General features: G+C 31.2%; 4 protein-coding genes across 4 annotated transcripts; all 4 read right to left on the bottom strand.

The window, feature by feature from the left end:
- Window positions 1-2,222: 2,222 nt before the first annotated feature.
- Window positions 2,223-6,494, bottom strand: HELRODRAFT_191035 (hypothetical protein; the record flags this gene model as incomplete). Its single annotated transcript, XM_009016141.1, has 6 exons — window positions 2,223-4,141; window positions 4,315-4,455; window positions 5,161-5,302; window positions 5,406-5,530; window positions 5,734-6,009; window positions 6,488-6,494. The coding sequence occupies 6 exons, from the start codon at window positions 6,492-6,494 to the stop codon at window positions 2,679-2,681; spliced, it is 2,154 nt and encodes a 717-aa protein (XP_009014389.1). The 3' UTR covers window positions 2,223-2,678.
- A 7,014-nt stretch (window positions 6,495-13,508) lies between these two features.
- On the bottom strand, window positions 13,509-15,307 carry HELRODRAFT_76062 (hypothetical protein; the record flags this gene model as incomplete). Its single annotated transcript, XM_009016140.1, has 7 exons — window positions 13,509-13,695; window positions 13,781-13,917; window positions 14,000-14,113; window positions 14,245-14,479; window positions 14,620-14,803; window positions 14,913-15,030; window positions 15,152-15,307. Coding segments are annotated over 7 exons (1,131 nt in total), but the record flags the coding sequence as incomplete, so codon positions are not given.
- Window positions 15,308-15,692: 385 nt separating this feature from the next.
- Window positions 15,693-16,714, bottom strand: HELRODRAFT_76153 (hypothetical protein; the record flags this gene model as incomplete). The annotated part of the gene is made up of 3 exons (XM_009016139.1): window positions 15,693-15,860; window positions 16,074-16,349; window positions 16,505-16,714. Coding segments are annotated over 3 exons (654 nt in total), but the record flags the coding sequence as incomplete, so codon positions are not given.
- A 162-nt stretch (window positions 16,715-16,876) lies between these two features.
- Window positions 16,877-21,121, bottom strand: HELRODRAFT_75911 (hypothetical protein; the record flags this gene model as incomplete). Its single annotated transcript, XM_009016138.1, has 11 exons — window positions 16,877-17,054; window positions 17,199-17,344; window positions 17,483-17,587; window positions 17,745-17,896; window positions 17,973-18,060; window positions 18,162-18,217; window positions 18,319-18,367; window positions 18,555-18,659; window positions 18,772-18,845; window positions 19,045-19,132; window positions 20,999-21,121. 11 exons carry the CDS (start codon window positions 21,119-21,121, stop codon window positions 16,877-16,879), a joined length of 1,164 nt encoding a protein of 387 aa, XP_009014386.1.

The following is a 21,121-nucleotide window of genomic DNA, read 5'->3' as shown; positions in this document are numbered from 1 at the left end:
CACTTTTAATTGTTGCCGAATGTTGTACATGCTTGCAGTCGATGTAGCCAGACATTCATATAAATAAAAATAAATAATTTATATACATACACTTATATGTTCTTACGTATATATGTATGTACGCCTGTACACACACACACACACACACACACACACACACACACACACACACATATATATATATATATATATATATATATATATATATATCACCAACCACCACCTACCACCATATATGCTGGAAGGAGACCATATTTTATACAGTATTGTATGAATTCTACCAAATTGTTGGCATTAATCAATTTAAAATTTGTCTTTTCAATTTTCCTTATTAGAATTTTTTGGAAATTGTTCAATTTGTTGAAATGTTGTAAGGTTATATATAATACAACAATATTATGAAAAAAATATACATGATCATAAAATAGATGATATAGTTCAGAATAATAAGAAAAATAAACTAATGGAAGTAGTGAATGATATAGATACATATATTTAATATGCATGAGTATAATTACTCATCTCATGTGCGTGAATCAAACGTCAACACCGAGCAAAAATGCAGCGACAAGTGGGAGATGAGAGCACGTATGATTTCCAGCGCTTCAACGCACGCCAGCAGCCCCACCAGCCGTTGATGATGTCATAGAGTATGAAACGCAAAATTGAAACTGAAGTGAAGGCTCAATTTTTTTATTAAAAAATTATTATACAACGTAGACATTTATCATTCAGTTCACTGTTTGTTTGTCGTTCAATTGGATTGCGGACTGATGGAATATATGGTCCGGAATTTCAGTATAGGAATTTAACTCTAGTAATTATATTTTAAAATTAACAGGAAAGCATTGAAATATTAAATAAATTCACCCCCAAACCAACATTCATTCATAATTTATTTAAACTAGAATCGCCCGATCGCATTTTTATGAGGCCGTTATACATTTTATTGGAAGCAAATGCAGCATTTACGTCACATTCATTCTGATACATAACAAAAAATAATCAACCGAAGTGGAACACGTTTATGACAGTGACGTAGGCCTACGTATGAGTTTTTGAGTTTTGAAGAGATTCGTCATTTCTGTGAAATTCATTTCGTAAGATGCAGTCTGTCAGTCCATCGATGAAGTTGCACATTTGTGGTGAAGCAGAGCGATGAATATCGGCAAAATATTATTTCTCGGTAACTTTTTTTTCATCATTATTTTCGCAACAACAGGTCGACAAAACGGAGGTTCGCGTAAAATAAATTGTGAGGAGAAGATCAGGGTTAGTTTAACTTATTAACACAAAATAACATTTGAAATCACGGCGAACCAAGCTTTCATGGGTGTTTTATTCAAAATTTCATAAGATCCATCAATGTAACCGAACATACTGGCGATACTGCGATTTGTTACATTCTAATGCCAAGTTTTTTCACCCTTGCATTAGTTTAGTTAAAAAAAGCTAAAATATCTATTGCACTCTTCCTAAGTCCAGAAGAGTCAACAAACAATTCCAAGTGTCTAAGCCATCACATCAGTAAAAGGAGATAGCATCACAAAATTCCTTCAACCTATATATAACCAGCGAACGATTTTGACGTTGCCAAGCCTTATGAAATTAATGGTATTTTTGAAAATACAAGAGGTGATTCAATTGAGTTTGAGTTGAAATATTTTAGTAGCTATAATTCGGTTAGATACTTTTTAAATTTATACTGGCCACATTTTCATATCATTTTCGATTCTTGTTAGCTCAGCTGATCCAACCCTTTCTTCACTAAAAACCAATTCGCCAAAAAACACTATTTTAACCCAAATAATCTTGTCTATGTGACTTTGCAATCTCTTCAAAAAAACGACATACCTCTCAAACGCACATACAAATTCACACGTTGCACATAGTTATTAGAGATATTCATATTAACACACGTGCATACTTTCGTAAATACATATATACATACTTGCATACAAAGATATAAAATACGTATGACCAACTCTGAATCATGTTCAAATTCGAACAGGTATGTACGTCAATAACGATTTCAATAGTGCGTGTTTTTGTTGAGTCCCATAGAGAAACAATGCAACTCGATATTAGAGAGGCCTGAGGTCGCCATGGGAAAGCAACAATCCGTTTCTTTAATTTAAATGGCTGTCTGGGGACCATTCGAAATAAATCTACCTTTTAATACGATTCATGTTTTATTTTAATGAACAAATACACATTAAGTTATTTTATTAATAAATTGAAAACTATTTCTACTATCAAGAATTTTCATTTATTATTAATTTTCTGTTAATATTTTTCAAAACAAATTGTGTAAAAATAAAAAGTATATTATGTAAAGAATATAAAGACTTAAAATAGTCAGAGAAAGTAAAAAAATACGAAATGAATGCCATGACACATGTCGTAACTGCGTAACATTCCTGCTGAAGACAGATTTACATACAACTATCAACAATACATTGTCCCATAACATGCATGCAAAAGCAAAGAGAACTAGAGAGGCGGACAAATGAAATAATTAAAGTTAAGCACAAACAAAGGGGGCATATCAATGATTTTATATCAAAATGAAAATTACATCCTACAAAAGAACAATACAAGCAGATAGGCAAAGAAAGATAAAAACATGTAAAAAATTAACTAAAGAAATTGGGATGCAAAATAATTTTCGCCTTCGATCAGCAATTGGAATTTCTGGCCTGATCTATCAGGTGATCAAATGACTTGCTTAGATAGTACGCACTACATCTTTTGTCATGTTCTTTCAGCCAGCACTGTCGCATAAGTTCTCCAATTTCAGGATGTTCAGGGCATGGATTGTCAAGTCGGCCACCATTCCGAACATATTTAGACACCTCATCTAGTTGTTTAATATGATCAAATGGATGAGCGCCGTAGCTCAACACTTCCCAAAGTAGAACCCCAAAAGACCAGACATCTGATGCAAATGAATAGTAACCATGTTGAATGGCTTCTGGAGCAGTCCACCTGACAGCGATAGGTTCTGCTTCCATGCCTTCATAATAATCCAAATTACTTGGTAACTCGACTGCTAGGCCAAAATCAGCCAGCTTCACCAAAGGTGAACCGTCTGGTAAATTTTCGGCACTGACTAGAAAATTGCGGGCGGCCAAATCCCTGTGCAAGAAACGGCGGCGTTTTAAATGTTCCAGAACGCTTGCCAGCTGGCGGGCGATGCTTAGTTGTCTGGAATAAAATCTTTCCGAATGGAAGTAATGGGCTGGTTTTAGAACTGGTAAGTAGGAATGAAGGTCTCTATGAGCCATATATTCCACGACGATACTTAATGGACTTCCTAGAAAACAAACGCCAACCAATTTGATTACATTAGTGTGGCTGAGGCGTGCAATTAGTGAAGTCTGTCTAGCAAATTCTTGTTTAACGGCTTCCGAACAACCTTCTCTTAGAACTTTTACTGCAACAAAATTTTTGTCTGATTCCATTTCACCTGATGCACCAGTGGCTGTTCCTCCAGAACCACTAAAACCTAACTCAAGTAATGCTGCCGTAGCTGAGCTACTAGCTGTATTCGGTTTAAGTTCGTTTTCAATTTTAATATTCGTTTTGCCTTTAAGTCTAGCTTTAAAAACTGGACCAAAAGCGCCGACAGCGATATCACTTTCATATACAACTGAATTTCTATCGAGTTGATAAGAGCCTAAATGACTATTATTGTTAGCAGCGCTGTTACTCTGCTGTTGAAATGGTTGTTGTTGCAGCTGCAAAGATGATTGAGCTTGTTGGAGAGCAGTCAATGATTCACTCGCATTCGCTGCCGTAAGTGGACGCAGCATGATGTCACTGTTGTCAGCGTTTGGAATTGTAATTTGACCCGTTGACATTATTGGTAATCGACATTTTCTTTCACGCCACTTGAAAAAAAAGACAGCAAAGACAATTACAATAATGACGATGGCGATGATAGCACCAACGATGCCACCGATGAGTGCTCCAGTTGAATCTTCTTCCCCAGCGTTCGATTCTTGATGGATGAGTTCGTCATCCTTGTTGTTGTAGTTGTTGATGCCGTCGGTAGCAGATGGTGAAGGTGAAGTCCAGGGGTTGTTCATTTTTAACGGATCTTTCTGAAGAGCACGTTGAGACATAGAACTCTGATCATCTGGTAGCAAAAAAATATAACATAAACAGTTAAATAAACAAACAAATATATCAATCGCCGATCACAGCAGAGGATCTCGACTCTCTAGAATGACTCACAAGTACATAAATAAAATACTCAATTAAAAGTGTTAAAAAAAACAAAATCAATAAATAATAACCCTCTATTCTAACCTTTCTCAACTGAATCCTCATCATCAAAGTTATCTAAACTAAGGCATGTTGGTCTAGTGTGCTTGTCATCAAATTTGACGCCCAAACCATCATCTACATTCGATGATGGTAATGCATCACAATCGTAATACAGTCCTTGAACTGTTGAGGAAGATGATCGCGTTGATAAAGGCCATTCGACCCACCATTCCTGGCAAAGGTTCTTTACTTTCAAGCACGATTCTCTGAAGCATGAAATATAAAATGATAAAACACACACACCTCTCTCCGCAAATAATTAAAACACAAACTCAGCGTAACAACCTGCACACTGTTGAAGACTGTGATGATGACGACGACAGCGGTGAAGACATCCATGTCAGCGGTTGCGATGGGGGTGCTGCTGCTGCTGATGAATCGCAAGGCAAAAAGTAAATATTACAAAAAAATTTGATTGCTTCCAGGAAGCAGGATGACGAAGGCAACATTGATGACGTCATAGAGGCGATTCTCCCTTCACTGGACAGAGTATAATTTTGAGATAAAATTCGGACGACACTGTTGAACATCAGGTGACCATGGCACACACTCCCGTTATACTCCATGCACTGAAAATCTACATTTGAATTTAGGGTGCTATCTTGAAATTATTCATGCATGATAAATCATCTCAGTTATTAATAATTAATTAATTGATAATTAATTGACCAATAGATAATTAAGCTCATCATTATTTTGTTGAATATTATTAAAAATAGACACAATTTTAAATGTAAACATTATCAATAATAAAAAATAACTATAAAAATGATGATAATCTTATTAATGATGTTATTAAAAATGACATGTAAGAATGAAAGAAATCACCATCAACAGTGATGAAAGCAGAGGTGGATATGCTGGAAATCTTGTTGCTTGCCGTGCAATTATACAAGCCTGTTTCTGTGGCAGTGAACCGGTACGTGTTGGTCGAAATGGGTTGGCCACTACCATCTCCACCATCGTACAGCTTTACAAATTTAATATGGCATCTTTTATTAATGTTGCAAGTATTATTGTAAATAGAGATTACAATGAAGTGATTGTAAAAACAAAAAAGTGCATGCATCTACCTGTTTATTATTTTTGAACCAGGTTAGAGTTGGTTGAGGTGTACCAGTGACGTAACAAACCAACACCACATCGGTGCCACTTGAGACTGTCCTGTTCCTCAACGGTCTCACAAAGTACAGTTTCTCTGTTTCGTAAGTAAATATATGACGTTAAAAGCATTCAAAGTCTTATAAACTTGTCCATTTAACTCTAGAAATGACATTTATAAATTAAATAAGGAACCTTACTAAGTTTGATGTAGGTGGGAGTTTAAAAAAAAACATTTGTAGGTGATATAATTTAGATAATTTGAAAATTGACATTTGAATACAAATGAACAATCTGCACCTTGCACTGTGACATAGGCACTCTCAGAAAGAACTGACTTGACGTGATTACTTGCAGTGCATCTGTAGAAACCCTCGACACTGAAGGTGACATTGATGAGGACGAGGCTGCCCCGCTGTAGGACCCTGTGCTGACCTGACAGGTTCTGCCAATTTGTTCCTTCCTTTTTCTGCCACGTTATGATTGGTTTGGGGTGACCACTGGCGGAGCATGATAGCGTTACGTTCTCGTGTGTTAAGGCGGTTACGTTTTTGGGGCTCTCTACGATTTTTGGCTCTGTGTGGATTATCAATTTAAGTAGTTAGTAACAATTTTGGTAGCAAAGGTTTTGAAACGAAATGTATAAAACAAAAATATTTGATGAAGTTTTTAATTATTAAACTTGTAACTAGTTAAAAATAAATGTAGCAGAGAGAAATTAAAACTGAATTAGATAGAATGTTAAAAATTATTATATTTATAACATTTGTTTAGTATGAAGTAATTGTTTGAGCATCCAATGGAGATAATAATATTCTCTTAAACGAACAAGCCAGTTATTAAGTTAATTGATGGAGGTGCAGCTATATTAATAATGGTAAAGATAAAGATAGCCAGAGTGAATAATCACATTTGGAACCATTAATGCAACCATTCACACTTTCACTTAACATCTAATCCAGTCATCATTCATAGATGAATGTGTGTATCCATCCATTTATTCGTCCATCTGACCACCATTAACACACCCATCTAACAAATACAACTGTCCAACTGTCCATTTATATTGCTCCTACATACCTCTATAACACAGGACCAAGTTAATAGCTCATCTATTTATCTAGCCATAACCAATTAAGCTGTCAACAAATCTATTTATACATTCCTTTATTTATCAATTCTTTCCTTCCTTTCTTCTTTTATTCATTCATTCATTCACTCATTAATTCATTCATTCATTCACTCATTAATTCATTCATTCCTTTGAGGTTAATAATGAAAACTATCCTAAATTCTAAGATTCCTTGTTTTTTAATAAATAAGATATTTCCTTGAGAATGAGAAAGAGGGAGAGAGAGAGCGAGAGAGAGCATATATGCATAACTGTAAATAGCAACAACAAGTAAGTAACATTCCATTGTGACAGTTATCAATGTAAATGTAACAAACATAGCATAAAATTACTAAAAGATGACACAAATATTTAAGAAATTCAAAGAATGAGACATAATAAGGATGATGATGAGAACGAGAAATGTGATTACATTAATGATGATGATGATGAATGAATGAATGATGGATTTGAATGAATGAATGATGGATTTGGTTTATATTAATGATGAAGATGATGATGAAGAATGTGATAATGTTGATAAAGGATGATGAGCTTAAAAATAAATTAAACAATCAAACTCAACATCCAACTATATTTTAACAAAATAAATCAACTAGGTAAATATTAACTAAATGAATAATCTATAAATAAAAGTTACATAAATGTGATTGACAATGACAACAAGGGAGGTATGTGAAATGTTAATAGTTCACACATACACGCGCGCACACACACATGCACATACACGAACGCACACTCATACACACACACACACAGAGAAAGAAAGAAAGAGAGAGAGAGGGAGAAAAAGAGAGAGAGAGAGATACACTAAAAATGTATTTGTGAATGATTAGTAAGAATTCATACATATAAAATGCCTAAGTCAAGTTGCCTGATAAACAATACAAAATAGCAAAAAGAATTGACATTAAATCATAAATGGAATGTGGACTACGGCTGATAAATTATAATTCTTTTTGTTAACTTTCTTAACTTCTTTTAAAACAAAATACTCTAGCACAAAACATCCCTTAATAATTTATGTATAACTAGTTAATTACCTTCTTACCCTCATCATCAAACAAATATGAATGTTTAATAATTTAAAAAAATGGTATCAATAAACAATTTTTTTTTAAATGTGCGAAACAATTTTTACATATACACCAAATAAATTTATAACCTAGTTATACCATGCAAATGCTGGCATGATATAATTATAAATACAAATACTTATTCGTGTATTTGGAAGAATACAATACAAAGTATAATGAAATAATGAATCACATGACTTTAGCCTGTCTGTCATGTGAGGAGTATGATGATGACAGAAAAAAATGTATTTACATGAATGAAGATTCAAAATATAAAATTAATTAACCAAGCCAAGATCATAGATTAAAGTTTTATATATGATGTTTAATCTTTAAACATCATATTTGTATTTGTATGTGTATTGTATAGATTTAGATTTATTATTATTATCATAATTATTAAGAACAAAAAATAGGCAAAACATTAATGCTCCTAAGCCCATATCAATGAAAATTACGTAAATTAAATGTCTTTTTCATATTAAACATAGAAAAAGAATAGAAAAATAACAAAAAAAAGTTATTTATCTACATAAAAATATTTTCACTTAATAACCAATTTCAACAAAATGATTGTTCCAATATCATACACCAGGAAATAATAAAATATGATGATTATCTATATAAAAATATTCTCATTCATTAACCCCATTCAATGGAGCAGTTGTTCCAAACATCATAAACCAGCTTTCCAATCAAATTTAAAATCCACGTTCATTAAGAATTTATTTTAAATTCATTCACTCTTAGGCATTGACATCATCTTCATATAAACTGTTCCAAATGTTTAACATTCAAATGGACTAATAATTCTTTAATTCTTTCTCAAATTGCTGCCAAATGGTACAAATGGTAAAGTGTAATGATTAGACTACAATAAACCATATATACTATATATATATATATATGTATATATATATATATATATATATATATATATAAAGAACAAAGATTAATTATTTATTTAGATATCATAAAATAGATTAATAATTAATAAATTTAGTATATTAACAAACTATAAAAATAAAAACGAGAAGCTGGGAAGGCCACCAATAGCAGGTTTTTAGGCATAATCCTATGACAGTGCCTACCATTCAATTGAAAACACGTTATTTACATGTAAATAAGTTTTATATAAAAGATTTGATAGGGTTTGGTTAGGGTTTAGATTAAAATTTATATTTTTAAAAGTATTTTCACGTTTTTTAATCATGTGCACTATCTAATTCATACTTACTCTCGCGTTGCAGGCACTGTTCTAGTATTTTGCCGGTTTTTAACCTACTAATCAGTTAAAAATAAGATTTAAATTTAAAGGCTTTAAATTTTAAGAAGCTGTCTTTGTTTTGTACTCATACTGTACTGTTACTGAAGTACTGTAAAACTAATGTTGTACTGTATCAGCTCTTGTATTTTTTTAGTTCTATTTTAATTCAACATAATAATTTAATTTTAATTTAATTACATTATGATTACATTACTTTCAAGAACAAAATTCAATCATAAAATAAATAATGCACAATAGCAGCAACATTTATTTGAAATACATAAAACAAAAACACACACAGAAAACACGTGCTAACTTTGAAAACGTTCATTACATACACTAACTTAACTACACTACGTTGATATTTTTATCTAACTAATTTCTAAATGATGATTTAATTAACTAACCTTCATCTCTTCTCTGACTTGGAGCACCACAAGTAGACAGAATAAGTAAAAATATAGACTTCGAAAAATATTTCCAAAAAAAATAAAACATAAAAAAAACAAACATATTAAAAATAATTTAAAATAGAGTTTCTACAAAATTTCGCTTCAAATCATGATTAAATATCACACAGCGATCTATCTGATTTTACTACAACCAAAGTTTAAAAAAAGAAACCAAACTCAAAACGGCTTTGCGATTAGATGAGTGTTTAGGTAAAGTTCAAAAATATCTAGTTGAAGATAAAGTTTTTTAAAGTACCTTCTTTATATATGCTTGATAGCTTTTTCTGCACGGGTATTTTTCATAAAATTTTAATAAAAAATCTAAAATTCCAGTTTTGCTTTGGTATTAGTCGTTTAACCATCGCATTAAAGAAACAATTTATTAAAGATCGATTACGTTGATTTAGTTTTGGTTATTTGTTGTAGAACGTTCATACAGCGTATATTGCCGTATTATGGAGATTACCTCCTGACTCCTTGTCTCAAAATTTTAAAAAATAACAGAGCGCGTTACAATTGAAAAAAAATGTCTTCCCACTCTAAGTGACATCTCTGTCTCATTAATGCGAACATTAAAATTTCTTGGTACGGAAGAAAACTTTCCGACTGTTAATGAATATACAGTGCATTAAACGCAAGATCTTATTATATATTAGAAGTGATTTTGCATTCCATTCAGCATACACCGCAGGCCCCGGCAAATTAATTATTGAGCTATTTTTGAATTTTAAAGGTGAAGGCGATGGAGCTCTATATGCCGCTATAGCTCGCCACATATCATCAGTAATTTTGATGGATTCATACTCCTCTTCAAAAATGAAAACATTACATCACCTTAATTTCTGCCTACGTCATTTAAAGTGTACACACGAACTAATAACATTCTCCTAATAACATGTTTATATTTGAATAATACGCGATCAATTTTGGGAAAGGAAACGATCCCCAAGCTCCGTACTTAACCAAACTTCGTATATAATGACCAATAAATGCGAGCGGATACAATGAGTTTGAATTTAAAATTGGCATCATAATTCAACCGAACTTACCCGCAATCTTCTTGGTGAAAAAATTTTATTCTACAAAAAACTCTAGTAAGCTTACAAAACTTAAATTAAAGAGTTCAATCCATCATGCTATAAAAAGTATCGACATGTTATTATGTAGGTATGTATGATTCAATATTGTTAACTACATCAAAAGCAATGAAACATTATTTTACAGAAATGAATTCATACAAGTACAAGTTAAATGTTTCCACGAAAAAGACATTTGCTTTAATGAAATGAAACAAAAAAGTTGAAATAAATAAAATTTTGATGGTTCTGCCATTTCAAAAATTACTCCAACTTACTAAAATGGTAAACTTGAAAATATTAACAATGAAAGATACGTAAAAATTAAAAAAAATGTTGATTTCAAAGACACAATTCTTCATCAAAGTATAAACAAATTTGGAAAGAAATGCAAAAAAAGACAAAGATAAAAAAATAAATTTTATGAAATTTACAAAAAATAAAGAGAGAATAGACGCTAAACTAAATATACATGTATTCAGTAAGTTTACCACCATGTAAATAATAATAACAATAAATAAAAACTATACAAATTAAGCGATAAACTCGAAAATGGTATGTAGGCAATAAACTTTTGCGCAAAACACCCAAAAGTTTGAAGAAACCTACATACATATATGTAAAAAAAAGTGAAAGAAAAAATATTTGGCAACAAATAACCTAAAAAGGGCAGTAATAATACTACTTAGAATAAATAAGATTACAATGTATATAAATCACAAGTTAATTACTGTTGTTATAATTTACTGAGAGTAAAAAATTAACAATTTTCCTAGAGTAGTCAGCGGAAAAAATTCAAAGAAGCTGATAACAACTTTTGAATATTCAGAATTAATTTTTGAGGAGAATTATTTTGAAAATAAAAATTTCGTAATAAGAAAAACGTTTGTCGTGCATTTAGATATTTTGATGTACCAGGCTATATTTGAAAAAGTATGATTCTTAAATAAGTTTATCTGCTGACTAGACTGCAAATATTAAACAAAGAAAGCGTTGAATGAGGAAAAGTAAAAATTAGTAAAACTGTTAATTTTACCATAACGATGATAACATCTCGACACAATCTTAAATAGTGATAAACGTTATTATTCATTATCACTATTTGTGAGTTCAACAACGAGAGCTGCTACTGTTAGCATCAATGAAAAGTGTACATGAGAAGGTTTAACTAGAAATCATTATTTATGGTTTTTATGGAAATAACAACCTCTACGCCGTCATCACCATCTTCATCACCTTCATCATTATTATCATCATCTTCATCATCGTCATCGGAATATTTATCATCACTACATTTTCTTGTGCATGTACATACATGCACACACACATGCACACAGACGTGAGATATAACATTATAAAACCATCATTTAAATATTCAAATGCGTCTGATGCAAAATGTATTTGAAACGAAATTTATCAATAATAATAATAATGACAATAGTAATAATAATAAACGAAGTAAAAAAATAAGAATAATAATAAAAAAAACAACAAAAATTTAAACAGTAGTAATGATAATAAAGATGACGAAGACAGTGCAAAATCAAGCTCTAAAACAAACTGTTAACTAAATTAAATAAAATTATAAGTGAAAAAATGGACAAAACTTATATAGACACAGAGAGGACATGATCATGATCACACACAAACATGCGTAACACACATTCACATAACATACACACAGACATATGTCTAAACACAGTGCATTTAATACTGATCACAACGTGAAACCTTCACACAACCCTCACACGCACAAACAAACTTAAATACATAAATGAATACATACACATATACAAACATACATACACATATATAAGAAAATGAAATGAGCAGGTAAAAATACGATAAAGAAAAAAATTTTTAAATATACGCTATTAAAAATATGACCAATACATAAGAATAGAAATAAATTTCACAATGCAAGAAATATTAATTGAAATATATGAAAGTTTAAATAAAAAAAAGTATGAACCATTCTGAATGGTACTATTAAGTAAAATTTGCAATTTAGATCTGTGGAAATCACTTCAAACCCTAGTACTATATCTTTGTTCCGACAAATTTTTGCTACCAAACACCTCTTAACCTCAAACTCCAACCATACCAATCCAACACAAATGAAAGAATTAGGGAATAACCAATAATAAATAAACTGAAATAAAATAGTAATAATAATAACAACAACAACAGTTAACTTATTTTTGGTGATAACTTTTATAGAGACAACATACAATGAAGCATTTAAAACTATTTTAAGCATAATCAAACAAAAGTTATAAACACAATGCAAACCGATGCATATACACAATACATAAACACATATATATATATATTATATATATACATATATATTTATGTATTTATATATATATACATATTACATATACACATATAGGTGTATAGGTATAAACAATGACGATGATGATGGTTAAATAGTAATGCTGGTATAAAGGGTACCATTTATACAAATATGTATGTACATTATATGTATATATATATATATACATTTTAAACAATACTGTATATATATATATAACTTCCTTCACCGTGTTAACATATTACAGTCTGATCATCAGAATCATCATTGCCAATATACTTTAGCCAGATTAATAAATACAAACATCGGTGATAATAATTGAAAAATAATAGTGATAATAACAATAATAATTAACATATTAATATTAACGTTAGCAAGAATGACATGAAAACGTGTTAGTTATGAGACGTACGTAAATGGAGGAACAGACATACATATATGAAATGTATCACGAATGTTCATCATGGTGATTGTGATCTGCTTGCACTGTCTTTTGCATTTGCATCAAAGCTAATGTTGATGATTAATGTCGTCACTGCTAATGGCTAGCACATTTAATTATTCATAATAATAATAATAAATAGTAATAATATTTTTATTATTAATTATCATTACCATTATCATTATTATATCATTTGTGTTGTTCATATTTCTTGCTTCTTTACTCTCTACAAGGAAGGAAATGAAAAAATAAAAAATTCTAACTTAATTTTACACTAATCAACAGATTAACTAACTGACCAAGTTGACCAGGTTTACGATTGCCCATTTTGATTGACAATCACTGGAGCCCCTCCTCCACCTCTGATGACAGCTGGTTGTGATGGGGGAGATGGAAACTGCCCTGCCCTGATTGGCTTGGCAATTTGGGCTGAGTGCCCGCGACGGAGAAGATTTTTTTGGCGGACTGCTTCTTTGATTCTGTCAACTTCCATTTGGTATCTGCGTCGTTGACAATTTGATAATTTCAAGCCATAAAATTTTGTAATCATATAGCGTGGTGTAGTATAATCTCAACACAACAAACCTCTTCCTGTCTTTCATGGCACCTTCTTTGGCTTCCTTGAGAGCTTGCTCCAAGGCCTTGACTCTTTCCATAGTGGCCCTCAATCTCTTCTCAAGTTTTGGAAGTTCACATCGAAGATCAGCATTGTCTCTGACAAGCTGGTGAAGTTTAAAAATTTGTAATGTTAGTGTAGATAGTGTGTAAACAGTGTCACCAAAATAATATAATTGAAATAAATACTTGTTTGTGAACTTTAGTAAGCTGGTCGAGATTATTTTCAAGGAAAGAGATCTTTTGCTTCTGTGCCTGGCTGCTGAGACTCTCGTCTTCATCATCCTCCGATTTCAACTGGGACTGAAGAAGATGATAATGTTTAAAATATTGAATTAATAAATTGTTAAGGCGGTATATATAAGTGCAATCACAACACCCATCACTGCCACAACCGGTGTTACAACTATTCTCATGACAACTACCACTGATACCTTCTTCACTCTATTCTGAAGGTCTTGCACGAAGAGCTTTCTGAGATTATGCAGGGTTTGAAGTTCCTTCACGACGGTTTCCTCGAGACCCTTGAGGTCCTGTTTAGCCTGTTCACGTCTGTCCATCTGCAACGACAATTCATTAAGCTTCGTTGTTTTCTCTACTTCCTCTTGTTTCAAACGATCATAATCAGAGCTGAGTTTGTCCTTAGCAAGTTCCAAACGTTTGCAGGTTCTGGAAAGTAAATATTTACTCATTAGAACAAACAGTAAAAATCAGATTCAATTTGAAATTTAGCAAATATCAAAAATAGGAAGCTGATTTTAAGCTTTTCCTTATATGAATAAACAAAGCCAACAAAAAACAAGACTAACTCGGTAAGTTGATCAATTTTTGATTGCTTATCAGCAATCTCATGCCTCAATTCATTCAACTGTTTCTGGTGTTGTTCTCTGTGTGATTCCATCTGCTTCTCAAGAGCATCCTTCATCTGATTGGTCGCTTGAATTTCGTCTTTGACCTTCTCTCGTTCTTCCATTTGAGCCATAAACAGTTGTTCTTGTGGTGAAATATGAAAACGAATGTAGTACAAGACAAAAAAATTACAAATTCACCATCAGTAACACAAAACTTGAGTTTAGAGCATCAAAAATTGTGTAATAGATACCTTGTGCTTTTAATTTGGCACATTCTTCTGTCAACTGGTCAACTTGTTCTTGAAGTGACGACTTTTTCTGTTCAACTTCTTTCAATGAATCACTCACCATGTTCATCTTGGCCTCATGCTAAAAATGGTGTCAACATACAATAAATATACATTGTAATAAAAAAAAGAAAAATGCATAAAAAAAAGAAAAAGATTTATGAAAGAACAATATTTAAAAAAGTGATCAAGATCTGGCAAACCTGTTGCACCAGCAGCTTGCATGAAGACAGCTGGCCTTCAACTTCCTCCAACTTCTTGTTGTTATCTGCTTGCATACCTTCCAAACTTGTGCAGTGTGCCATTAAGGTCTTGGCTTCGGATTTCATCTTGCTGATGTAGAGACGTGCCATTGTAAAGTCTTCCTCTATCTTTTCAACTGCAGCTCCAGGTTGTTGAGATTTCAAAAGATCCAGCTATTAAAATTGTAAAATTAGCTATTGAATGTTTGAGCAATTTTGTTAAGTAAAGCATGTTTAAGGGATGCAAAAAAAAGTGATATAATCAATATCATTGAAGAGATTAAACAAATTTCTGTGTTGAGTGTGTTGAAGAATAGTTAAGATTATATGGAAAACCTTTATATGCACAAGAACACTACATATATCATGACTATTTTCAGAAGAAAATGGTGTTACCAGTTTTATGTTTACTCATATTCTTTATCCTATAATTTTGACATCTTGTTAACCAGAAATAAATAAAATACTTATGGCATATTTTATTGAAATGTATGAGCAAAAATTAGATCAAAATTAAAAGAAGCCTGACTTTGAACTCGCTTCCGATGGCAGATCCAATGTCTGAAAGATCCTTCATGAGATTCATCATCATGTCAAGGACGCGTTTGCGTTGATGGCTGTTGCTCTCTTTCAACTGATGCAGCTCTGATTCAAGAGTCTGAAGAGTCGACTGTGTAATTTGTCAAATATTTGAAGGTTCAGTAACGAACAGATGATCAATATTTGCCAATAGTATCATGATTATTATTATTACAGTTCATCAATAATAACTTCAAACATATGATTCAACGACAAAAATTCAAACTAGACTAACATAAACATCATCAACATAAATAATTAATAACATAACATAGATCATAGAGCAAAACCCAGCCCAACACACCACTCGTTTCTGAAGTTCCTCATTCAACGAGTCATTCTCCTTATTTCTTGTTTCAACTTCCTGTGACTTCTGGTCATAATTGACTGCCAACTCTTCTAGGGCCTGAAGAACTTCCTTCACTTCATCTTTGGATGATTCGTTTTCAGTTTGCATGCGTTGCACATCAACTTGCAGACTGTCCCGTTCACGACGGATGCCCATTATTACTTCTTCCTGCTCCTGATTCTGTTCCTTCAATTTCTCAATCAGCTGAGCTTGATTGTTTATCTCATCATCCTGTGTGAAAATAAACGTCTTAATAAATTAAAAGCAACTAAAGTGTTAACTTAAAGTGGTGATTTAACAAGTGAACATCATATTTTAGCATATTAAACTTTTCAAACATTAAAATAAATGGAAGCATCGTCAACAGAGATGAAACAATCTATCACCTTGTCATCTAGCTGCTCATAGAGTTTCATTTTCTCCTCTTCCCATACAAGCTTCTCGGCAGCTGTAGCTCCAACAGCTGCTGAGGCAGTAGCAGCAGCAGCAGCAGGCTTGTCGATGTTTGGAAGATTGTGAGTGGAGCTAGAAGCACTAAGATTATCCTGGATCTTCACCTGACTGGCTCTCTCACTTTCTGGAACTGATTCACCTGAACAACAAAGATGACCATGCTGACATGGAATATGCCCGGTGCATGGCAAACAATAAAAATAATGAACATTGCTCCAGTGTTTACTATTATAATATGGAGACCAGTTAGTTTTGAAGATAGATGTATTTAATAAATCATTACTAAAAAGTTTAGATTATCGCTGTCAAATGAACCAAAAGAAAAAATTCTGACCTGCCCTCCATTTGGCAAGCTCATTCTCCAACATTTCGATGACTCCAGTGAGTCGTGCATTCTTCTCCTTCTCCTTTTCATACCTCCTCTTCCACTCCTCTGCTGTCAGCTCTTCATTCACCATCACTGAGTTCTTGATCGTCTTGGCCCTGGACATAAATTAAGTTATAATAACAATAATATGTTAAAAACAATAATAACAAAATATAGCAAATGTTTTTTGAAAAAACAATTAATCGGATAGATCAGGAAGATAAAAATAAAAACAATATAAAAAATATAAAAAGTCAGACCTCTGTCCAAACATAAGAGTAGATTTAGTTTCAGGTTCATTGAATGAAGCAGGAGAGCAGCAGATGACCATGGTAGTGCGAGCATTTCCACCCAAACTTTCCTGCAAGATCCTGGTCAGTTTACTGTCTCTGTATGGTACATAGTTCTGTTTGGGATAAACATTTCATCATTTGTTAATATCATCTGAGGATGTAATTACTTTTGTTAATGTTACAAATAAATGAGCATTAATCCATCAGCACCAGCAGCACCAGAATTCACCATCATAGCACCAACAACTAACACTTCCATCAGCCAGAGCAGCAATGACATTTCCAAGAGCAGACAAACTCTTGTTGATGTTTTTTGCCTCATCCAGCACAGCTCCTTCAGCACCAGTTTTACTAACCTGTAAATTTTTTACAAATATAGACAATATAAAGATGATTTGATTTAATGTATAATTAAAGCAAATTTTGGTACTTTTGTAAGCAATAAAGACAACTTAAGACATTTTCAAAGTGCTCAAAAATGAATTGTATTAAAAATTGTAAAACTATGCACACATGTATTATGAAGAGATATATACAAACTTTTTCACTACCAGCCAGATCAACAAGATACAACTTGCCACTCAGTTTCTTCTGGGTCTCAATGTTCTCTTGCTTAACATTTATTAAAAATACACTGTGACTTCGAGAGGAGTGTTCATTCATGTCTGTTAGTGACAAAGGTAATATACAATGTTGACTAATGACAGTGATAATGATGATGATGGATATAAATGAACATACTGGTTACAGCAACATGTCGGTTGGCCTTGCCCTCATCAATCACTTCCATGACTTCCTCAGGACTCGATACAAATCTCTCTGTAGCTCCCTGTCAATACATGCACAAAAAAATTAAAATAAAGAATTGAAAACAGAAACAAACTAAAAAAATCAAGAAAGGAAAATCATGATTAAACCAGGAAGAATTACCTTAACATAAGGAACTCTGTTCTTGTCCTCATGCACGGATAAATTTGTCTTGGTTACTTTAGTTAAATGAAAAATCAAATGAAACCAACAAGTTTTATAAATTAACTTTGCAAACCAATAAATAATAATATATATATAATAAAATATGGGTAGTTACCGTCAAGAAGATCTCTAATTTTGTCCATATATATTTCAAAATATGAAACCTGTGGGGTGTTTATTGAATTAATTTTTTTAATCTACTAATAAACAAAATAAAAACAAAATAAAAAGATTTTTTAAATACAAATTGATAAAAAAAATCAAAAAATTGTAATTAAATGAACTTCTATGAATATAAACCAACACAAAAAACTTTAAATTAAAAATCTTTAATAAATTATGCTTCCATACTTTAATATGGAATTCTAGATTTTCATCCATCTGATAAATGTAGCTGAAGATATCACCAACAATACGTGGTATGATTCCCTGTAGAGTAGCATTACCCAGAACACCCTAATGGTAAAAGTTTAATAGGGTGATAAATTTGTAATTTTTAATGCCATGATTATAATTATAAAATATAATAATTCTTATTAAGATCATAATTATTTCAGATTAATTTTACCTCCATTGTGTGTGTTTTACCACTAGATGTTTGTCCATAGGCAAATATAGTTCCATTGTACCCAGATAAGACATCTGCAATGTAATGTGTCATATTTAAGTTTAAAAATTAGTAATCAAGGTTGGTTAGTCTCAAGAAGATATTTTATTAATTGATAAAAAATAATGTGTCAAATTATTAATATATGCAATAAACTTGTAAAATTTATCTATAAACTATAAAATATAACCAATAAATAAATGAATTAAATTATTAAACATTGAATTTAGTAACCTTTGACAATGGGTTTCGCTGTTGTTTGGTAAACTTGATCTTGAGTTACGTTTGATTTGAAAACTTTGTCGAAAGCATAAACCTTTCCCTGTTACAGCATAAAAAAGAAAATTATATATTTTTACTTCGCACATATAACAAGAACATAATGAAATATATGACAACACAATGAAAATGCAAGATAATCTAGATTAAGATCCTAGAATCTAGCAGGTCGCACAACGTTAAAAAATGCGATAGCGCGCGCTCAACATCGCCGCGTTTTCCTGAAAGCGATTTAACATTACTATTGCAAACTCGCGTTTTTGTCGTTGTTATTTTTGTTTATTTTTCAAAAATGCGCCCATCTATATAATTTTCGGATGTTATGAGCGATAAAAGAAATATGTATTATTATAAAAATATTTTTTCTTTGTTATTGTGAGTCATATTTGCGGCAGACTATTCGCTACGAGGTTGGTGTATTTTATATTTTTTTAAAAACTTAGTAAAACATGAGTAAAAACGACAATTTTAAAAGAAATATGATAATTAACCATTTATTAACATTATGTAAAAATATTTTTGAAATTAGAGTATAAGCAGAATTTTTTTTTGATTTTTTTCCGTATGCACCATGCGGTCACGAAAATGCATTGTATTGGTTGTGTTTTTTTTATCAGAATGTTCATAACTGCTAAGTTTCATGGATAAAAACAATAATTTTAAAGAAATATGATTATTAACCATTTATTAACATTCTGTAAAAATATTTTTGTAATTAGAGTATAAGCAGAATTTTTTTTATATTTTTTTCCGTGCGCACCATGCGGTCACGAAAATCAAAATGCGTTGTGTTGTATTGGTAGTTTTTTCATCAATCGTAGCTGCTAACTTTCACAAGTAATGACAACAATTTTAAAAAAATGCAATAAATAACCACTTATTAACATTCTGTAAAAATATTTTTAAAATTAAACGCAAGAAATTATTTTTTAATTTTTTTTCTAGGACTCAACAAGTCCACACGTATCGATGGAATTCTTCACCTGATGAAAAATCATCTTATGATAAATTTTGCTAATTTTATAATTGTGTGATTGTGCGTGCGTGCTTGTGTGTAATATGATTATTATTATTAAGTTTTATAATCATATAATGAAATATAATAATTATGATAATAATATAATAATCAATATAACATAATAATATAATAATCATATAATAATAATATATAATTATAAATGAATTATATTTCAATATAAATTATAATATATTATATAATATAAAATTATAAATACCATTGCAATATGATTATGATTATTAAATTTTAATTTATATATAATATATATAAATTATAGATATATATAATTATTTTATAATTATAATTAATCATTTATAATTAAATTTTATTATAAATATAAATTATTCATAATTATTATTTTCTTATTTTACAGCTGTTATAAAAACAAGAAAAAATTGTTTTGTGTTCAATTTTAAATCATTCTTTTCCCGTTTTGTGCGCGAATATAACGCTCCATGCTCACTTAACATTGAGCATCACTCTTAACATGGTGCAAGTTGAAAGTAAAAATAATTCTTTCAAAATTCGTTTTCTCGGTAACTATAAATGCTACAATAATAAATTTGGTATTATTTTAATCAGCAAATTTTGCTTTATAAGAAAAAGTAGTTTATATACAAAAAAAAATTTTTTTGAAAAATCGTGCGACCTGCTAAACTAAACTAAATACTATGACTATATAAATTAAAAATTCAACACTTTCACTGAATAAAATCAGGAAATTAAATTGATGCCACAAAAATTGATGGTCTTCACTAAGTTCATTATTTGAAAAATGCTAAATTTAATGAAATAAAAAAACTAGAAACAGAGAACAAAAAATTTTATTTTAGCTAATTTTCAGATTACAGTCAGAAATTACTAAAACTTTAATTTTACTAATTAACTAACCGCCAAATTGATGGAATCATCAGTGGGGAATTTAAGTACGAATTTACTGCCAGCTTTTTCCTCGGAATCATTTAAAGGTCTAACTCTGCAGATAACTTTAATGTTACACTCGTCTGCCGCCAT

The sequence above is a fragment of the Helobdella robusta genome (genome assembly GCF_000326865.2).
Source record: "Helobdella robusta unplaced genomic scaffold HELROscaffold_17, whole genome shotgun sequence".
Classification (NCBI taxonomy): Eukaryota; Metazoa; Annelida; class Clitellata; order Rhynchobdellida; family Glossiphoniidae; genus Helobdella; species Helobdella robusta.
The sequence above is the reverse complement of the archived record's forward strand: the minus strand, read 5'-3'. Positions and strand labels throughout refer to the sequence as shown.